The following is a 17697-nucleotide window of genomic DNA, read 5'->3' on the forward strand; positions in this document are numbered from 1 at the left end:
GATGCAATTCTGAAAGAGGATTTCCGTATCCATTCTGAGCCATAGCAGCAGAGCTGAAATAAATATGTAGACTCCCAGAGGAATGCTTTGAAAGGGGAAATATGCATTGTACTTTGTTTATAACAATAATAATCATACAAATCGCCTCAAACAAAAGTTTAGGTTAGCGATATGAGGGTAGTTATAGATCAGTTGAGAGCTGACAAACTGTTAGACTCACTAAGAAAAAAAAACAGGAGGTACCAATAAACTCAGCAATGAAAGAGGAGAAATAACAACGGATATGACAGAAATACAAAAGATTAGATCAGCTATAAATCAACAAATTGGACAACCTAGAAGGAAGGTCTTCCAAGAGTGAGTCATGAAGAAATAGAAAATCCTAATAGATTGATCACTAGTAGAGACTGAAACAGTAATCAAAAACTTCCCGCAAAACAAAAGTCCAGGGCCTGGTGGGGTTACAGGTGAATTCTACCAAACATTCAAAGAAGACTTAATTTCCTTCTCAAACTACTCCAGATAACCGAAGAGGAAGGAATACTTCCTATTTTATAAGGCTCACATCACCCTACACCAAAAGCAAACAGAGAAAACACACAAAAAAGGAAAATTACAGACAAGTATCATTACTGAATATAGACACAAAAATCCTCCACAAAATATTGGCAAACCAAATATATTAAAAGGATTAAGTGGATTATTACGGATTAAGGGGTTCTAGGATGCACAAACCAGTCAATGTGCTACACCACATTAACAAAATGACGGATAAAAATCATATAATCATCTCACTAGATGCAGAAAAAGTGTTTGACAAGATTCAACACCTTTTTATGATGAACTTTCAATAAAGTGGGTATAGAAGAAATGTACCTGTACATATTCAAGTCCACATATGCAAACACACAGCTAACATTATACTCAATGGTAAAAAATTGAAAGCTGAAACAAAAGTTTCATGAAACAATATCCTCACCACGTTGATATTTTAAAATCTGTTTTCTCTTTAAAAACTTTTTAAAAAAAATTTTATTTGGCTGCACTGGGTCTGAGTTTTGGCATGCTGATGTTCAGTTGCAGCATGTGGGATCTACCGGCATCCCCTGCATTGCAAAGTGGATTCTTAACCACTGAACTACCAGGTAGGCCCCTATTGTTGAAGTAAAAAGACCAGCTAGTCATAATTTACTAAACTGATTTGACAACCACCTACAGTTTGCAATACTAGAACACTTCTCTAGGATAAACTATATCCAGGGCTATGACATGTTAATACAAGCAGTTCCCAACTAAGGATCAGAATCTTTCCAACCAACACTCATATATTAATTGGTTATTTGAAATTTGAAACATATCCCATGAAGTAAGGTAGCTGGGAAGTAATATTTACTGAGTAGTTATTACATACATTATCTTACTTATTTCTTGATGAATGATCTCTAGAGGAAGCAAATATTATTCCATTACACAGATGGGAGAAGAGTGAGACTTAGAGAGGTTAATAATTTATCCAAAGTAGTAAGAACTATCGGAGAAGGCAATGGCAAGCCACTCCAGTACTATTGCCTAGAAAATCCCATGGATGGAGGAGCCTGGTAGGCTGCAGTCCATGGGGTCGCTAAGGGTCGGACACGACTGAGCAACTTCACTTTCACTTTTCACTTGCACACATTGGAGAAGGAAATGGCAACCCACTCCAGTGTTCTTGCCTGGAGAATCCCAGAGACGCGGGAGCCTGGTGGGCTTCCATCTATGGGGTCACACAGAGTCGGACACGACTGAAGTGACTTAGCAGCAGTAGTAGCAGTAGCAGTAAGAACTATACTTGACCCCAAAACACTGTTCTTTCTAGTATACTACATCATTTCCTTATGTTTATGATGACAGCTTACTCCAAACCCCCATTCCTCCAAAACATAAAACTGAAAAATTTGCATTCAATCCAAATTCAATAGGACACTGCTGCTGCTGCTGCTAAGTCACTTCAGTCATGTCCAACTCTGTGTGACCCCATAGACGGCAGCCCACCAGGCTCCCCCATCCCTGGGATTCTCCAGGCAAGAACACTGGAGTGGGTTGCCATTTCCTTCTCCAATGTGTGAAAGTGAAAAGTGAAAGTGAAGTCGCTCAGTCATGTCTGACTCGTAGTGACCCCATGGACTGCAGCCTACCAGGCTCCTCTGTCCAAGGGATTTTCTAGGCAAGAGTACTGGAGTGGCTTGCCTTTGCCTTCTCCGCAATAGGACACTATAGAACCTAATTACTACCTATGGGGATAATCTGTGTAAAGGTTATCCTTAACTATGACTTAGGCTCTCAGAACACATTTTCCGTAGGGACAGCAAGTTCCTTAACATCACGGTTTATTGCCAAAATAAGCATAGGAATGGGAACAGAATTCTCAGTGACTTCAGAGTGGTGGGGAGACAAAGAGGAGATGCGAATTGCTAGAGATGTTCCCAGAACCACTAGAGAAAATACAGGTGTTTATAGCACAGAGAGTAACAGAGGAGGCAATGTTGGCTGTTGTACCGTCAGAGTAATCAGCCTTACTTCCATGCATATTCTGCTTCTAGGCCCAATAAAATACAAAATGAAAAACCAATAGCACTTCACTTCCCTCCTTCCCCTGTTGGTACAAGCCTGCTGCTAGCTCTCCACATTCATAGGGTGACAGGAATCTTAGCTTCAAGGCTCTGAGTAGTGGCTCATCTGGGAGTAAAAGTCATATATTTACACCTGTATAGCTAAAAACTTAGGATCTGTAGGGTCTGCAGATCTTTAGCCTGAGGAAGAATGGAATCTGGAAACAGTCATGTTCTTTCTGTCCTCTCACCTCTGCTCCCTTCCTGAAGGAAAAAGGCTCCTCTCTGCTCATGTCAACTTTTCCTACCTATTACATTCTTTTTGACTCCACTTTCTTATGACTAGGCATCCCTAAACTAATGTATGAGCAAACAAACATTTTATTAGTATTTTATTTGTATTTTTGGAGAAGGTTTACAGTTTCAGAAGAAACACTGATTTTCTTTTCAAACAATAGAAAAAGTTAAAAAAAAAAAAAGAATGTATTGTCTCAGAAGAAGAGAAGGAGTCTCTTCAGCAAGTAATGGGCCAATTCAAATTGGAGGAACTAGTGAAGCAAGTTACATACAGGAAGTTCCGATTTATCCAGTTTCAGGAGTAACACAAATCTCTTCTTGTCTAGCTGTGTAAGGCTCCAAATGGGCCATCTCAGTTTAAAACTGGTAACACGCTCATAAACAAAGCTTCCAGGGTCCCATCTAGTGTGAACGCAGGGGTGGTTCACTCTCCAGGAGGCTGCATCTGTTTACAGAATTCATCAAACTGCTGCTGCTCCAGTTCTGTCATGACTCTGTTGAGGGCATAGATCTGAATAGGAGAAAAAGATATGTTAACAGTGGAGGCTGTCAACCTGTCTTCAGACACCACAGGCTGTGTCATTTGAAAATGCCAGAACTGCATCAGTCATGCAGGGGCAGTGATAAAGCAACTGGAGAGGCAAACATTAGCTCCACTGGGGAATCAGGAAAGAAGCAGTGAGGCAGGTGCTTGATCAGGCCTTGAAAGGACTCATAGGGGATTTCCCTGGTGGTCCAGTGGTTAAGAATCCACCTTCCAATGCAGGGGATGTGGTTCGATCCCTGGTTGGGAGGTTAAGATCCCACATGTGGGGCAACTAAGCTCATACACCGCAACTACTGAGCCTGTTCACTCCAGAGCCCATGCTCCGCAACAAAAGAAGTCACACAGCACTAGAGAAAAGCCTGCATACCTCAAAGAAGAGCCCGCATAGCCAAAAAAAAAAAAAAAGGATTGGTGGGATTTCCTTATAGCTCAGATGGTAAAGAATCTGCCTGCCATGCAGGAGACCTGGGTTGGATCCCTGGGTCAGGAAAATCCCCTGGAGAAGGAAATGGCAACCCACTCCAGTATTATTGCCTGGAGAATCCCCACAGACGGGGGAGCCTGGTGGGCTTCCGTCTATGGGGTCGCACAGAGTCAGACACGACTGAAGCGACTTAGCAGCAGCAGCAGCAGCAAGGGGGTGATTAGCATAAAATTAAGGACTTAGGGTACAGGTACTGCTTGTGGGAAGGTTGGAGATACAGTAGAGTGAGGCCTGAGGAGCTTCTAATGTATGGTCATGTTCTATTTCTGTAATTGGGTGGCAGGGTGTTTGTTTCATCTTCAAGAGTACAAATACGTTTTATATATTATTTATATGTATTATATATATTATTATGTATTAAGTGTATATTTATATTAAGCAGAGAAAGAAGACTTAAAATGGGTCAAGGGTCCAAGCCAAGGAATGAAAGACTTTCAAGAAAGAAATGGTCACCAAAAGTTCCAAATGTTGCTTCAACTGCCAAATGGGCCTTTGTTTCCATTCTCCCCTCTCATCTCCCCTCCTTATCTCACTTCCTGGAATGTGGCATCTATGCAAAACTGAATGGAAACTGTGTTTCTGCCTCCCTGCACGGGCTCCTGTCACATTCTTATCTTAGGAGGTTACATTCCAGGCCACACAGATGAACCAGCAACTGTGGGGCAAAGCTGGAAGCAGGGAAGAATGTCAAGAGACCTGTTTAAATGGCAGGCCTGCCCCTCAGTCCATCACCACTTAGGGATTCTGGTCACCATACCTCACTTTAAATGAGAATAATGCCTCCTACCTCACAAGGTCACATATATTATATATCCCATCTTTATTCCAGGAAGGACTTACAAAGGTCAAAGTGGGAGCAATAGTAATACACACCAGTATGAAGATTACATGTGGTCAGGCACATGCCTGGCACATCTGAGGAGCTCAACAAATGCCAGCTGCTACAACAGTGCAAGTTCAATATGACAGCTTAGCAAGTCAGCACAGTTCAACTTAGACTGAGCACAATAAAAACACAGAGACTCGTGGTAACCATCACTGCCATTTTCGAGTGCTTTCTCTGGGGTACTGTACTACGTGCATTAGATACAGCATTTCTGCTTACAACAAACTCATGTGACTGATGTCATCATCCTCATTTTACCAAGGAGGAACTGAAGAACCGAGGTTCAGAGAGGTTAGGTATCTTGCCCAAGTTCACCTGGGAAGAACTGGAGCTTATGGGGGAGCTAGGATTTGAGGTCAGACAAGTAAGTGGAACCCGTGAAACCTCACCAACAGGGTGACAATGAGCGCATAAACAACACCCTCAATAACATCTATCACTACACTTTGCACAAAAGATGGTTTCCTAGGGGTGTTTCTTATAGCGGTTCTCCAACTTCCACCAAAGTACAATGCAGTAACATCACCTGGGGGCCTGGGTCCAGGTGGGGATGCGGAGGTGAAGTAAAGTGGGAACAATCTTTTGAAAGCCAGGTCCACAGCTCTCAGATGGTCTGACTTAATCCAAAGGCTGACTTCAGTTTATAGATTAACTTCAAACACACTATTAAATTTACTCATTATGACAGCCTTCCTCACTGAATGCAAGCTCCACAAAGGCAGGGACTCCTCCATGCCCAAAACAGTGCCCAGCATGTAGTCGCAGTTCAATATTGTTAGTGACTGGATCAGATTAACAAAAATTTAAGGTCTGACACTATTAAGCACTGAAAAAGAAGTGAGGGATGAGAACCCACTTACCTGCTAATTACCCTGCTAATATGGGTACACATTTGTATAATCTCTTTGAAAACAATTTGGCAACATCTAATAAATTTGAAAATGTACCCCATAATTCTACTTCTAGTTATATTCGCCCTATAGGAATTCCAGTACAGGAGTCAAAGGAGACATCTAAAGGGTTTTCACTACAGCACTGTTTGTAACAGCGAAAAAAAAAAACCCCCTATAAATCATTTAAACATTCATCACTGGAAGACAGGGTAAATATACTAAGTGGATTCACAAGGTAGATTACTGTAAACAGTGATGAGGAATAAACTAGATTATTACATTAACATGAATAATTCTAAAAAGCATAATGCAAAATAAAACATGCAGTTAAATATAAGATTTAAAAAAATTTTGTATTGTTTAAGAATATCTACTAATATACTTGAGTGTAAAAGTATTTAAAAAATCATGGCTGTCCATAAAGAGGGGAAAAATGGCATAAGAAAGGAAATGGAGAAAGGGGATTTCAAATTTACAGGTAATTTTTATATCTTAAAAAAGACTACATGCAAATATGACAAAATGTTAAACACTGCCAATCTGGGGTGCTGAGTACCCAGGTGTTTGTTATAATATTCTGTTTTTCTATATTTTGAAATTTCAAAAAAAAGAGAAAGAAACAAAAGAAATAGAAAGAGGGAAAAGCTTTTTCCTGATATTAAATACTAAAGTAAAATAGTCACCATAAACAGTCAAATAGACTTTTAAGGGCAGACTGAACAAAGGAACACAGTGGTGAGTGTAGAGCTTGGGCCTCTACTTCTGAATTAGGAGCAGCTACTTTATTAAAAAGCAGAGACATTACTTTGCCAACCAAGGTCCGTCTAGTCAAGGCAATGGTTTTTCCCGTGGTCATGTATGGATGTGAGAGTTGGACTGTGAAGAAGGCTGACCGCCGAAGAATCGATGCTTTTGAACTGTGGTGTTGGAGAAGACTCTTGAGAGTCCCTTATACTGCAAGGAGATCCAACCAGTCCATTCTAGAGGAGATCAATCCTGGATGTTCATTGGAGGGACTGATGCTAAAGCTGAAACTGCAATACTTTGGCCACCTCATGCGACGAGTTGACTCACTGGAAAAGACTCTGATGCTGGGAAAGGTTAGGGGCGGGAGGAGAAGGGGACGACGGAGAATGAGATGGCTGGATGGCATCACCGACTCTGTGGACATGAGTTTGAGTGAACTCCGGGAGTTGGTGATGGACAGGGAGGCCTGGCGTGCTGTGATTCATGGGGTCGCGGAGAGTCGGACACGACTGAGCGACTGAACTGAACTGAACTGAACTCTCCAGGCCAAATCCAGGACATCAGTGCTAGGGTGTCTGAGACTTGTTCTTGGACTCCCTTACAGGACCTTCCCTCACAGGGCCCTTCTCTTTCTCCTTCCTTCCCTCAGGACTCTACCACAAAAGCTCTGCACCAGGGGTCATCAGGAGACCACCTGGGACTGATTGGGGTCGGGGTGGGGTTCCTGACACGGCATGTGACTCTGGTCTGCCACCTTACCATCTGATCCTCAGTGATCTCCTCTGGACACCGAGGAGAAGCCTGTTTTTGGCTGGAGGCAGGCAGGGCTCTCCTATACCATCCTCTGCTCTCCCTACTCCAGCATCATCTCCAGCAAACTACAGGTACCGGGGCCCTCCTCACTCTCACCTCTGCTCTCTGTCTCTGCTTCAGCTCCTGCTGGGCTGACTTCTGCTTGGCCTTCTCGATTCTGCTGACAGGCTCTTTAACTTTGGGCTTTTCTTTACGTGCAGGTGGATCCATGACTTGATTTCCGTATACTTCTTAGTCAGCTCTAACCTGGACGGTACAGAGGAAGGCTGATCTAAAAACAAAAAAAGAACGAACGAACGAACTTCCAGAAACTTAGGCCCAACCTCAGCTCCTTCCTTTGGCAGGTGAGGCAGAGGGACCCGGAGGAAAGGGCGCTGCACTGGAGGAATAAGACCAGAGTCCTACTGCCACCACCTCACTGAGTGTCTCTGGGCAAATCTCATCCCCATTCCGAGCCTTCGTTTTCCCCATCTGCGCGAGAGAACAACGGTCCATTCCCCGGCCCCTCCCACCAGCTGCGGTGTGAGCACCAAACGCGAAAAGCCCAGTGAACGGTTTCCGACACTGTCGCGGGCTGCATCCAGCGTGGCACTGCAGGACACCGCGGCCCAGACGGGCCGGCCAGCCGAGCCAGAGCATCACGCGGCCGCCAACCTCGGGACCCCACTTCTGTCCTCCCAGTCGGGAACAGCCTGCCGGGCCCGCCCTCCGCCACCGCCCCGCCCGGGGCCCAAGCCCGGCCCCAGGGGAGCTCCCCCGCGCCGCCACCGCCCTCTCCCGGTACAAAATGGCGGCGGGAGGCGGGCGGCGCTCGGGACTCGCCGCCTTTCCTTCCCGGCCTCAGGACGCCGGCACCGCCGCGCCGCGGACAAGGCCCCCCGCGTGGACCCTCACCTTCCTCTACCTCCGGGCCTAGCCTCTGAGCCTGCCGCGCCTCGGATTGGGCGTGGTCTGGGGGCGGGGCATGGGCGGGGCAAGGAAGCGGAGGGCGGGCCTAGGCCCCGCCCACAGGCCAGCTTGCGCGGGCGCAGAAAGCTCAGGAGATGGAGCTGGAGCTGGGGAAGGGGCGGGTGGGTACCTGCAGCTGAAACTTTTGCTGGGGGATTTTTCCTGGGACAGCTACTAGGCTTTGAAGGGAGAGATCTGAAACCTGGGGCTAGAATCGTAACTCGCTGAGGGATGGTGATTACTGTCTTCTGGATTCGGAAGCTTGTTAGGAAGATCAAGTGAGACCCCGTTTACTAGGATGCTTTGAAGAAAGGAAATCCTGACAGAAGTATAAGTAGCCAATATAAGCGAAGAGAAACGCTCAAGTTCACTGACAATCGATAATTTTAGTTTTTTTTTTTTTAAAAATTACATTTTTATAACTATTTACAGTAATTTTGGGCTTCCATGGTGGCTCAGCAGTAAAGAATCGGCATGCAATGCGGGAGTTGCAGGTTCCATCTCTGGGTCAGGGAGATCCCCTGGAGAAGGAAATGGCAATCCACTCCAGTATTCTTGCCTGGGAAATCCCAGGCATGTCCACTCCTGTTGTTCCTCCAAGGACTAGGCAAGAATCGAAACAAAAGGGGGATTCTAAGCAGCAGTGAAAGTATAGCCTGATGGACACTCATACACTTTTAGTCAAAATGTAAATTATCACAACCTTTTGAGAAGCCGGTTTATCACTGCACAGCAAAAGCCTTGATAACGAGCATTACCCCTCAAAAGGACAAATAATGCTTGATTCTGTTTTTGTGAGATATCTAAAGTAGTCAAATTCTTAACAAACTGGAATGGTGATTGCCACAAACTGGGGTGGGGGAAAAGGAAGCTGTTCAATGGGTATAGAGTTTCAGTTTTGCAAGATGAAAAAGTCCTAGAGATCAGGTACACAACAGTGTGTAAATAATACCATAGCACTGCACACTTAAAAAATAGTTAAGATGATAAACCCACCTAAGGAAGTAAAGACCTGTCCTTGGAAAATTATAGAACACTGATTAAAGAAATTGAAGACACAAACAAATGGAAAGATGAACCATGTTCATGGACAAGAAGAATTACTGTTATTAAAATGACCATACTGTCAAAGGCAATCTAGATTCAGTGCAATCCCCATCAGAATACCAAGAGCATTTTTCACAGAACTAGAACAAGTAATTTTAAAATTTGCATGGATACAAAAAAGAGCCTGAATAGTGAAAACAATATTGAGAAAGGAGAGCAGACCTGGAGGAATCATGCTCTCTGACTTTAGACTATACTACAAAGCTGCAGTAATCAAAATAGTATGGTATAGACACAAAAATAGACACATGGATCAATGGAACAGTATACAGAGCCTAGAAATAAACCCATGCACTTATGGTCAATTAATCTACAACAAAGGAGGTAAGAATATACAATGGAGAAAGGACAGTGTCTTCAATAATTTATGCTGGGAATACTGGACGGCTACATGTAAAACAATGAAATTAGAACACTCCCTAACACTATTCACAAAAATAAACTCAAAATGGATTAAATGCCTAATCCTTAAAACTCCTAGAAGAAAACATGAGCATAACAAATTTGATATAAATTGTAGCTTTTTGATCAGTCTCCTAAAACAAAGGAAATAAAAGTAATGCACAAGTGGAAAAGTATTAAAATCTTTTCCATAACAAAGGAAACCATCAACAAAATGAAAAGACATAAGAGAAAATATTTGCAAATGATATGTTCAATAAAGGGTTAATATACAAAATATATAAGCAGTTCATGTACTCAATATTAAAAATCCAAAGAATTCAGTTGAAAAATGGGCAGAATACCTAAATAGACAATTTTCTAAAGAAGATACACAGATGACCAACAGGCACATGAAAAGATGCTCAACATCGTCAATCATCAGTTCAGTTCGGTTCAGTTGCTCAGTCATTTCTGACTCGTTGAGACTCCACAGGACTGTAGCACTCCAGGCTTCCCTGTCCATCACCAACTCCCAGAGTTTGCTCAAACTCATGTCCATTGAGTTGGTGATGTCATCCAACCATCTCATCCTTTGTTGCCCCCTTTTCCTTCTGCCTTCAATCTTTTCCAGCATCAGGGTCTTTTCAAATGAGTCAGTTCTTTGTATCAGGTGGCCAAAGTATTGGAGCTTCAGCTTCAGCATCAGTCCTTCCAATGAATATTCAGGACTGATTCCCTTTAGGATGGACTCGTTGGATCTCCTTGCAGTTCAAGGGACTCTCATGAGTCCTCTCCAACACCACAGTTCAAAACCATCAATTCTTCAGTGCTCAGCTTTCTTCACAGTCCAGCTCTCCCATCCATACATGACTACTGGAAAAACCATAGCTTTGACTAGACAGACCTTTGTTGGCAAAGTAATGTCTCTCCTTTTTAATATGCTCTCTAGGTTGGTCATAGCTTTCCTTCCAAGGAGTAAGCATCTTTTAATTTTATGGCTGCAGTCACCATCTGCAGTGATTTTGGAGCCCCACAAAATAAAGTCTGTCATTGTTTCTGTTGTTTCCCCATCTATTTCCCATGAAGTGATGGGACCAGATGCCATGATCTTAGTTTTCTGAATGTTGACTTTTAAGCCAGCTTTTTCACTTTCCTCTTTCATTTTCATCAAGTGCAAATTAAAACGGCAATGAGATAGCATCTCTCATCTGTCAGAATGTCTATCATCAAAAAGACACAAGTGTTATTGAGGAGGTAGAGAAAAAGGAACCCTTGTATACTGTTTGTGGAAATGTAACTTGGTGCAACCACTGTGAAAAACAATATGGAAGTTTCTCAAAAAACTAAAAATAAAACCACCACCTAACCCAGCAATTCCACTCCTGAATATACATATTCAAAGAAAATGAAAACACTAATTAAAAAAAGATGCCTGCACCCCAATGTTCATAGTGTCATTATCTACAATTGCCAATTTGGATTTGGACACAACCTAAGTGTTCATCTTTGAGCCCCTTTTTTTGGGGGGGGCAAGAATACTGGAGTGGGTTGCCATTCCCTTCTCCAGGAGATCTTCCTGACCCAGGGATTGAACCTGGGTCTCCCGCATTGTAGGCAGACACTTTACCATCTGAGCCACCAGGGAAGAGTGCACAATTGCACTCATCTCACACGCTAGTAAAGTCATGCTCAAAATTCTCCAAGCCAGGCTTCAGCAATATGTGAACTGTGAACTCCCATATTTTCAAGCTGGTTTTAGAAAAGGCAGAGGAACCGGAGATCAAATTGCCAACATCTGTTGGATCATGGAGAAAGCAAGAGAGTTCCAGAAAAACATCTATTTCTGCTTCATTGACTATGCCAAAGCCTTTGATTGTGTGGATCACAATAAACTGTGGAACATTCTGAAAGAGATGGGCATACCAGACCACCTGACCTGCCTCTTGAGAAACCTGTATGCAGGTCAGGAAGCAACAGTCAGAACTGTACATGAAACAACAGACTGGTTCCAAATAGGAAAAGGAGTATGTCAAGGCTGTATATTGTCACCCTGCTTATTTAACTTATACGCAGAGTACATCATGAGAAACGCTGGACTGGAGGAAGCACAAGCTGGAATCAAGATTGCCGGGAGAAATATCAATAACCTCAGATATGCAGATGACACCACCCTTGTGGCAGAAAGTGAAGAGGAACTCAAAAGCCTCTTGATGAAAGTGAAAGAAGAGAGTGAAAGTGTTGGCTTAAAGCTCAACATTCAGAAAACTAAGATCATGGCATCTGGTCTCAGCACTTCACGGGAAATAATAGGGAAATAGTGGAAATAGTGTCAGATTTTATTTTTGGGGGTTCCAAAATCTCTGCAGATGGTGATTGCAGCCATGAAATTAAAAGACGCTTACTCCTTGGAAGGAAAATTATGACCAACCTAGACAGCATATTTAAAAGCAGAGACATTACTTTGTCAACAAAGGTCTGTCTAGTCAAGGCTATGGTTTTTCCAGTGGTCATGTATGGATGTGAGAGTTGGACTGTGAAGAAAGCTGATCGCAGAAGAATTGATGGTTTTGAACTGTGGTGTTGGAGAAGACTCTTGAGAGTCCCTTGGACTGCAAGGAGATCCAACCAGTCCATCCTAAAGGAAATCAGTCCTGGGTATTCACTGGAAGGACTGATGCGAAAGCTAAAACTCCGATACTCTGGCCACCTCATGCGATGAGTTGACTCATTGGAAAAGACCCTGATAATGGGAGGGATTGGGGGCAGGAGGAGAAAGGGATGACAGAGAATGAGATGGCTGGATGGCATCACCGACTCGATGGACATGAGTTTGAGTGAACTCCGGGAGTTGGTGATGGACAGGGAGGCCTGGCGTGCAGTGATTCATGGGGTTGCAAAGAGTCGAACATGACTGAGCGACTGAACTGAACTGAACTGAAGGGTTCATCAACAGATGAATGGATGTAGAATGGATATAGAAGGTGTGGTACATATGTACAGTGGAATACTACTCAATCCAGAAAAAATTGAAATTTTGCCATTTGCAACAACATGGATGGACTTGGAGGGTATCATGCTAAGTGAGATAAATCAGACAGAGAAAGACAAATACTGTATGATATCACTTATATGTGGAATCTAAAAAATAAAATGAACTATGTAGTGACCATAACAAAAAAGGAACAGACTCACAAGTAATGAAAACAAACTAGTGGTAATCAGTGGGAAGATAGGGAGGAGGCAAGAAGAGGTAAGGGATTAAGAGGTACAAATTATAAATAAGCTACATGGATATATTGTACAACACAGGGAATATAGCTAGTATGTTGTAGAAATTATAAATGGAATATAACCTTTAAACATTGTGAATCACTATATTTTTCACCTGTAATATGTAATGCTGCTGCTAAGTCGCTTCAGTTGTGTCCGACTCTGTGCGACCCCATAGACGGCAGCCCACCAGGCTCCGCCATCCCTGGGATTCTCCAGGCAAGAACACTGGAGTGGGTTGCCATTTCCTTCTCCAATGTGTGAAAGTGAAAAGTGAAAGCGAAGTCGCTCGGTCCTGTCCGACTAGTAGCGACCCCATGTACTGTAGCCCACCAGGCTCCTCCGTCCATGGGATTCTCCAGGCAACAGTACTGGAGTGGCTTGCCATTGCCTTCTCCGGTAACATGTAATAGTGTAATAGTCTATATCAACTATACTTCTATTTAAATTTTTTTAAAAAGATTTAAGATGGTAAGTTTTATGTTATGTGGGTTTTTAAAATCACAACAAAAAAATAAGCAGAACCTTTGACTCAACAACTGCACTTCTAAGTTATCGTAACTAAATAATCAGAGCGGGTGCTCTTCCTAAGAGTAAAAAACCAAAAAGAGTAAAAAATATTTAAAATAGAGATTGATTAAGTAAATCATAGGATAACTAAAATTTGATTCTATGCAGCCATTATAGTGACATAGAAAAATATTTTTAAAATGTTTTTACTATATTAAATATGACAGGTATTTAAAATATAAATTTAGTATATTAAATATACAATGTAGTCACAATATTTGTTTTATCATTTCATTTCATGAAAAAGAGGCTGAATAGAAACACATCAAATTGCATATTCTAATTACTTTTAGTGGAGATTATTTTATCTTCTCTGTGCTTTTCTGTATTTTCCAAATTTTTTTCAATGAACATTTAAACTTCAGCAAGATTTATATTTTTTACCACTTTTATCACATTGTACAGTTTATAAAATTTATATAAACTCTGGATTAGATTATAGCTGGAGCAGGGCAGGGACCTTTGGAAGGCTTTATAAAGCCAATGGAAACAGACTAGATATATAGAGTATTAAGTAGTGGAAAAGCTAAACTGGAAGGTTAGAGAATCAGTGGACCACTGATAAAAAATGAAGGTATGATGAGTTGGCTTGGGAAGGGATGAGGAAGAGGATAAATCAGAGAAGCGTGTGTGTGTGTGTGTGAGAGAGAGAGAGCTAGTCTACACTTACAGATGGCAATAAGCAAGAGTTGTCCACTAAGCACAGGGCTCCAGAGAGTCATAGGTGTGGAGGCACCCGTTTGGGATTCTTCATCAGGAAGGTGAAGGCTGGAGCCTTCATCATGAATTTATAATTTCTCTCTCTCTGTCTGTCTCTCGACCATCAAAAGAGTCTTGGCCAGTCTATCAATTCCCTGGTTGCTTGAGTCAGTGTTTACATGAATGTAACTGTAGAATATTTTTACAGTGTATATTGTACTAATATTTCATTCACTTTATTAAGCAACTTTTTTTTTTTACCCTGGGGTCAAAAATTGTCTGTTTTTTTCCTTTGTGTAATTATCTATGCATCTACTGGCAATCATTCTATAAACTCTCCATCAGAACTGTAAAATGTCTTTTAATCTGTTCACAAAAATCCAATGTATTTCAACTGTTTTTTTCCCTTGGAGAAAAAACGTTCCTTAGGCTTATCCTCTTCTCACTCCAAGCTGTACTCTTGGCTTTGCTGTCCCACTGTAGTCCTGAGACTTCCCCTAACCACATTTGGGGACTTCCATCTCCTTTTCTTGCCAAATCCCCTGTCTCTTGGATCTTCCTATTTGTGGTTTATTCTCTCATTTTGGAGGAGTTCATTCCCCAGTAATTTCCCCAGGACAGTTTCACGGGAGGTGAATTTTTGAAACCTTGCTTATCTAAAAATGGTTTTATTTTGCTCTCACACTTGATTGACAGTTTGGCGTGGTATAGATTGGAAATCATTTTTCCTCAGAATTTTAAAGGCATTGATCCATTGTCGCCTAGCTTTTTATGTGGCTAGACTCTGAGAAGGCTTCCCAGGTGGCACTAGTAGTAAGGAATGCACTTGCCAGTGCAGGAGCTGTAAGAGATGCGGTTTGATCCCCGAGTTGGGAAGATCCCCTGGAGGAAGGCATGGTAACCCACTCCAGTATTCTTGCCTGGAGAATCCCATGGACAGAGGGGCCTGGTGGGCTAGAGTCCATAGGGTTGCAAAGAGTCAGACGTGACTGAAGCAACTTTGCTTGCATGCAGACTCTTGAGAAGTCTGATTTATTCTGATTTCTGTTACTTCCTATGTAATTTTTGTTTGTTCACTTGTTTCTGGAAGCTTTTAGGACATGTACTTTCCCTTCTTGATCTTTTGTGCCTTTATCATGATAAGTAATAATAATGTGAGCCTTTATCATGCATTACAGTAGGTATTCAGCCTTTCAATCAGGAAACATACAGTCTTCAATTCTGGGAAATTTTAATTGTGTTAGATTTCCTTGTTTTTTTCCATCATTTTTTCTCTTATTTTCTATCTCCTTGCTTTGCTTATTCTAACTCTATAAGAGATTTTTCTGAACTTTACCCTCTAGTTTTTCTGTTGAATTTGCTCATTTTTTTGCTATAAAATTTTAATTTCCAGTGTTTTTCCTGGTTCCTTGGCTTTTTGGTAGCCTCTTGCTTTTGGGTTGTTGATTCAGGATCTTATTTCATGTTTCTGAGGCTTTCAGTTGTTGTTTTCTGCCATTTTCTCCCACTTCTTAGACTGCCTCTGTTTATTTTTGTCTCTGTTTTTCAAGTTGGCTTCCCTGGTAGCTCAGAGGGTAAAGCGTTGGCCTACCATGCGGGAGACCTGGGCTCAATCCCTGGGTCGGGAAGATCCCCTGGAGAAGGAAATGGCAACTCACTTCAATATTCTTGCCCGGAGAATTTCATGGACAGAGGAATCTGGCGAGCTACTGTCCACGTGGTCGCAAAGAGTTGGACATGATTGAGCAACTAATAGGCTTCCCTGATAGATCAGACAGTAAAGAATCTGCCAGCAATGGGGGGAAGCAGATTTGATCCCTGGGTTGGGAAGATCCCCTGGAGAAGAAAATGGCAACCCACTCCAGTATTCTTGCCTGGAAAATACCTCGGACAGAGGAACCTTGTGGGCTACCGTTGATGGCGTTGAAAACAGATGGACACAGCTGAGGGGCTAACACTTTCATTGGGTGTAAAGCACAGTTCTAAGTATTTTACATATTTTAACTAATTTAATCTTTACACCCAATGAAGGAGTTACCATTCTTATCCTCAATTTACCAATAAAATACATACTACTGTGTATTTATTTTCCATGGGGATGGTCTTGGTCCCTGTCTCCTGTACAATGTCACGAACCTCCATCCAGAGTTCATCAGGCACTCTATCTATCAGATCTAGTCCCTTAAATCTATTTCTCACTTCCACTGTATAATCATAAGGGATTTGATTTAGGTCATACCTGAATGGTCTAGCGGTTTTCCCTACTTTCTTCAATTTCAGTCTGAATTTGGCAATAAGGAGTTCATGATCTGAGCCACAGTCAGCTCCTGGTCTTGTTTTTGCTAACTGTATACAGCTTCTCCATCTTTGGCTGCAAAGAATATAATCAATCTGATTTCTGTGTTGACCATCTGGTGATGTCCATGTGTAGAGTCTTCTCTTGTGTTGTTGGAAGAGGGTGTTTGCTATGACCAGTGCATTCTCTTGGCAAAACTCTATTAGCCTTTGCCCTGCTTCATTCCGTGCTCCAAGGCCAAATTTGCCTCTTACTCCAGGTGTTTCTTGACTTCCTACTTTTGCATTCCAGTCCCCTATAACGAAAAGGACATCTTTTTTGGATGTTAGTTCTAAAAGGTCTTGTAGGTCTTCATAGAACCATTCAACTTCGTCTTCTTCAGCGTTACTGGTTGGGGCATAGGGCTGGATTACTGTAATATTGAATGGTTTGCCTTGGAAACGAACAGAAATCATTCTGTCGTTTTTAAGATTGCATCCAAGTACTGCATTTCGGACTCTTTTGTTGACCATGATGGCTACTCCATTTCTTCTAAGGGATTCCTGCCCACAGTAGTAGATATAATGGTCATCTGAGTTAAATTCACCCATTCTAGTCCATTTTAATTCACTGATTCCTAGAATGTCGACGTTCACCCTTGCCATCTCCTGTTTGACCACTTCCAATTTGCCTTGATTCATGGACCTAACATTCCAGGTTCCTATGCAATATTGCTCTTTACAGCACCGGATCTTGCTTCTATCACCGGTCACATCCACAACTGGGTACTGGTTTTGCTTTTGCTCCATCCCTTTATTCCTTCTAGAGTTATTTCTCCACTGATCTCCAGTAGCATACTGGGCACCTACCAACCTGGGCAAGGAGATCCAACCAGTCCATTCTAAAGGAGATCAATCCTGGGTGTTCATTGGAAGGACTGATGCTAAAGCTGAAACTGCAATACTTTGGCCACCTCATGCGACAAGTTGACTCACTGGAAAAGACTCTGATGCTAGGAAAGGTTGGGGGCGGGAGGAGAAGGGGACAACAGAGAATGAGATGGCTGGATGGCATCCCCGACTCTGTGGACATGAGTTTGAGTGAACTCCGGGAGCTGGTGATGGACAGGGAGGCCTGGCGTGCTGTGATTCATGGGGTCACAGAGAGTCGGACGTGACTGAGTGACTGA

At 42.5% G+C, this 17697-nt stretch overlaps 2 protein-coding genes across 3 annotated transcripts in view; one reads left to right on the forward strand and one right to left on the reverse strand.

Moving 5' to 3' along the window:
• TMEM269 (transmembrane protein 269) overlaps window positions 1–5061 on the forward strand; it is a 26770-nt gene extending 21709 nt beyond the window's left edge. Inside the window, exon 7 of the mRNA XM_088835198.1 lies at window positions 4746–5061. Within this exon, the coding sequence (XP_088691324.1) occupies window positions 4746–4882 (137 nt within the window). The 3' untranslated portion in view covers window positions 4883–5061. The remainder of the gene's footprint in view (window positions 1–4745) is intronic.
• On the reverse strand, window positions 2964–8217 carry SVBP (small vasohibin binding protein). 2 transcript variants are annotated; one of them, XM_088835200.1, is made up of 3 exons: window positions 8150–8217; window positions 7352–7526; window positions 2964–3396 (listed from the first exon to the last, which is right to left on the reverse strand). In XM_088835200.1, exons 2-3 carry the CDS (start codon window positions 7463–7465, stop codon window positions 3310–3312), a joined length of 201 nt encoding a protein of 66 aa, XP_088691326.1. In that variant the 5' UTR covers window positions 7466–7526; window positions 8150–8217; the 3' UTR covers window positions 2964–3309. The 2 variants fall into 2 exon arrangements, with proteins under 2 accessions (XP_088691326.1, XP_088691327.1); XM_088835201.1 differs by having other exon boundaries at window positions 7352–7501; window positions 8150–8211.
• Window positions 8218–17697: the final 9480 nt, after the last annotated feature.

Source organism: Moschus berezovskii, chromosome 4, assembly GCF_049115385.1.
Source record: "Moschus berezovskii isolate FMDL1 chromosome 4, NW_MosBer_1.0, whole genome shotgun sequence".
In the NCBI taxonomy this organism is placed as follows: Eukaryota; Metazoa; Chordata; class Mammalia; order Artiodactyla; family Moschidae; genus Moschus; species Moschus berezovskii.

Excerpts from the sequence above, each read along its gene's own strand:
- SVBP (XM_088835200.1), bottom strand. The coding sequence starts at position 7,465 with ATGGATCCACCTGCACGTAAAGAAAAGCCCAAAGTTAAAGAGCCTGTC. Across the intron at positions 3,397-7,351 it reads AGCAGAGACAGAGAGCAGAG|ATCTATGCCCTCAACAGAGT; the intron begins GTGAGAGTGAGG and ends TCTCCTATTCAG.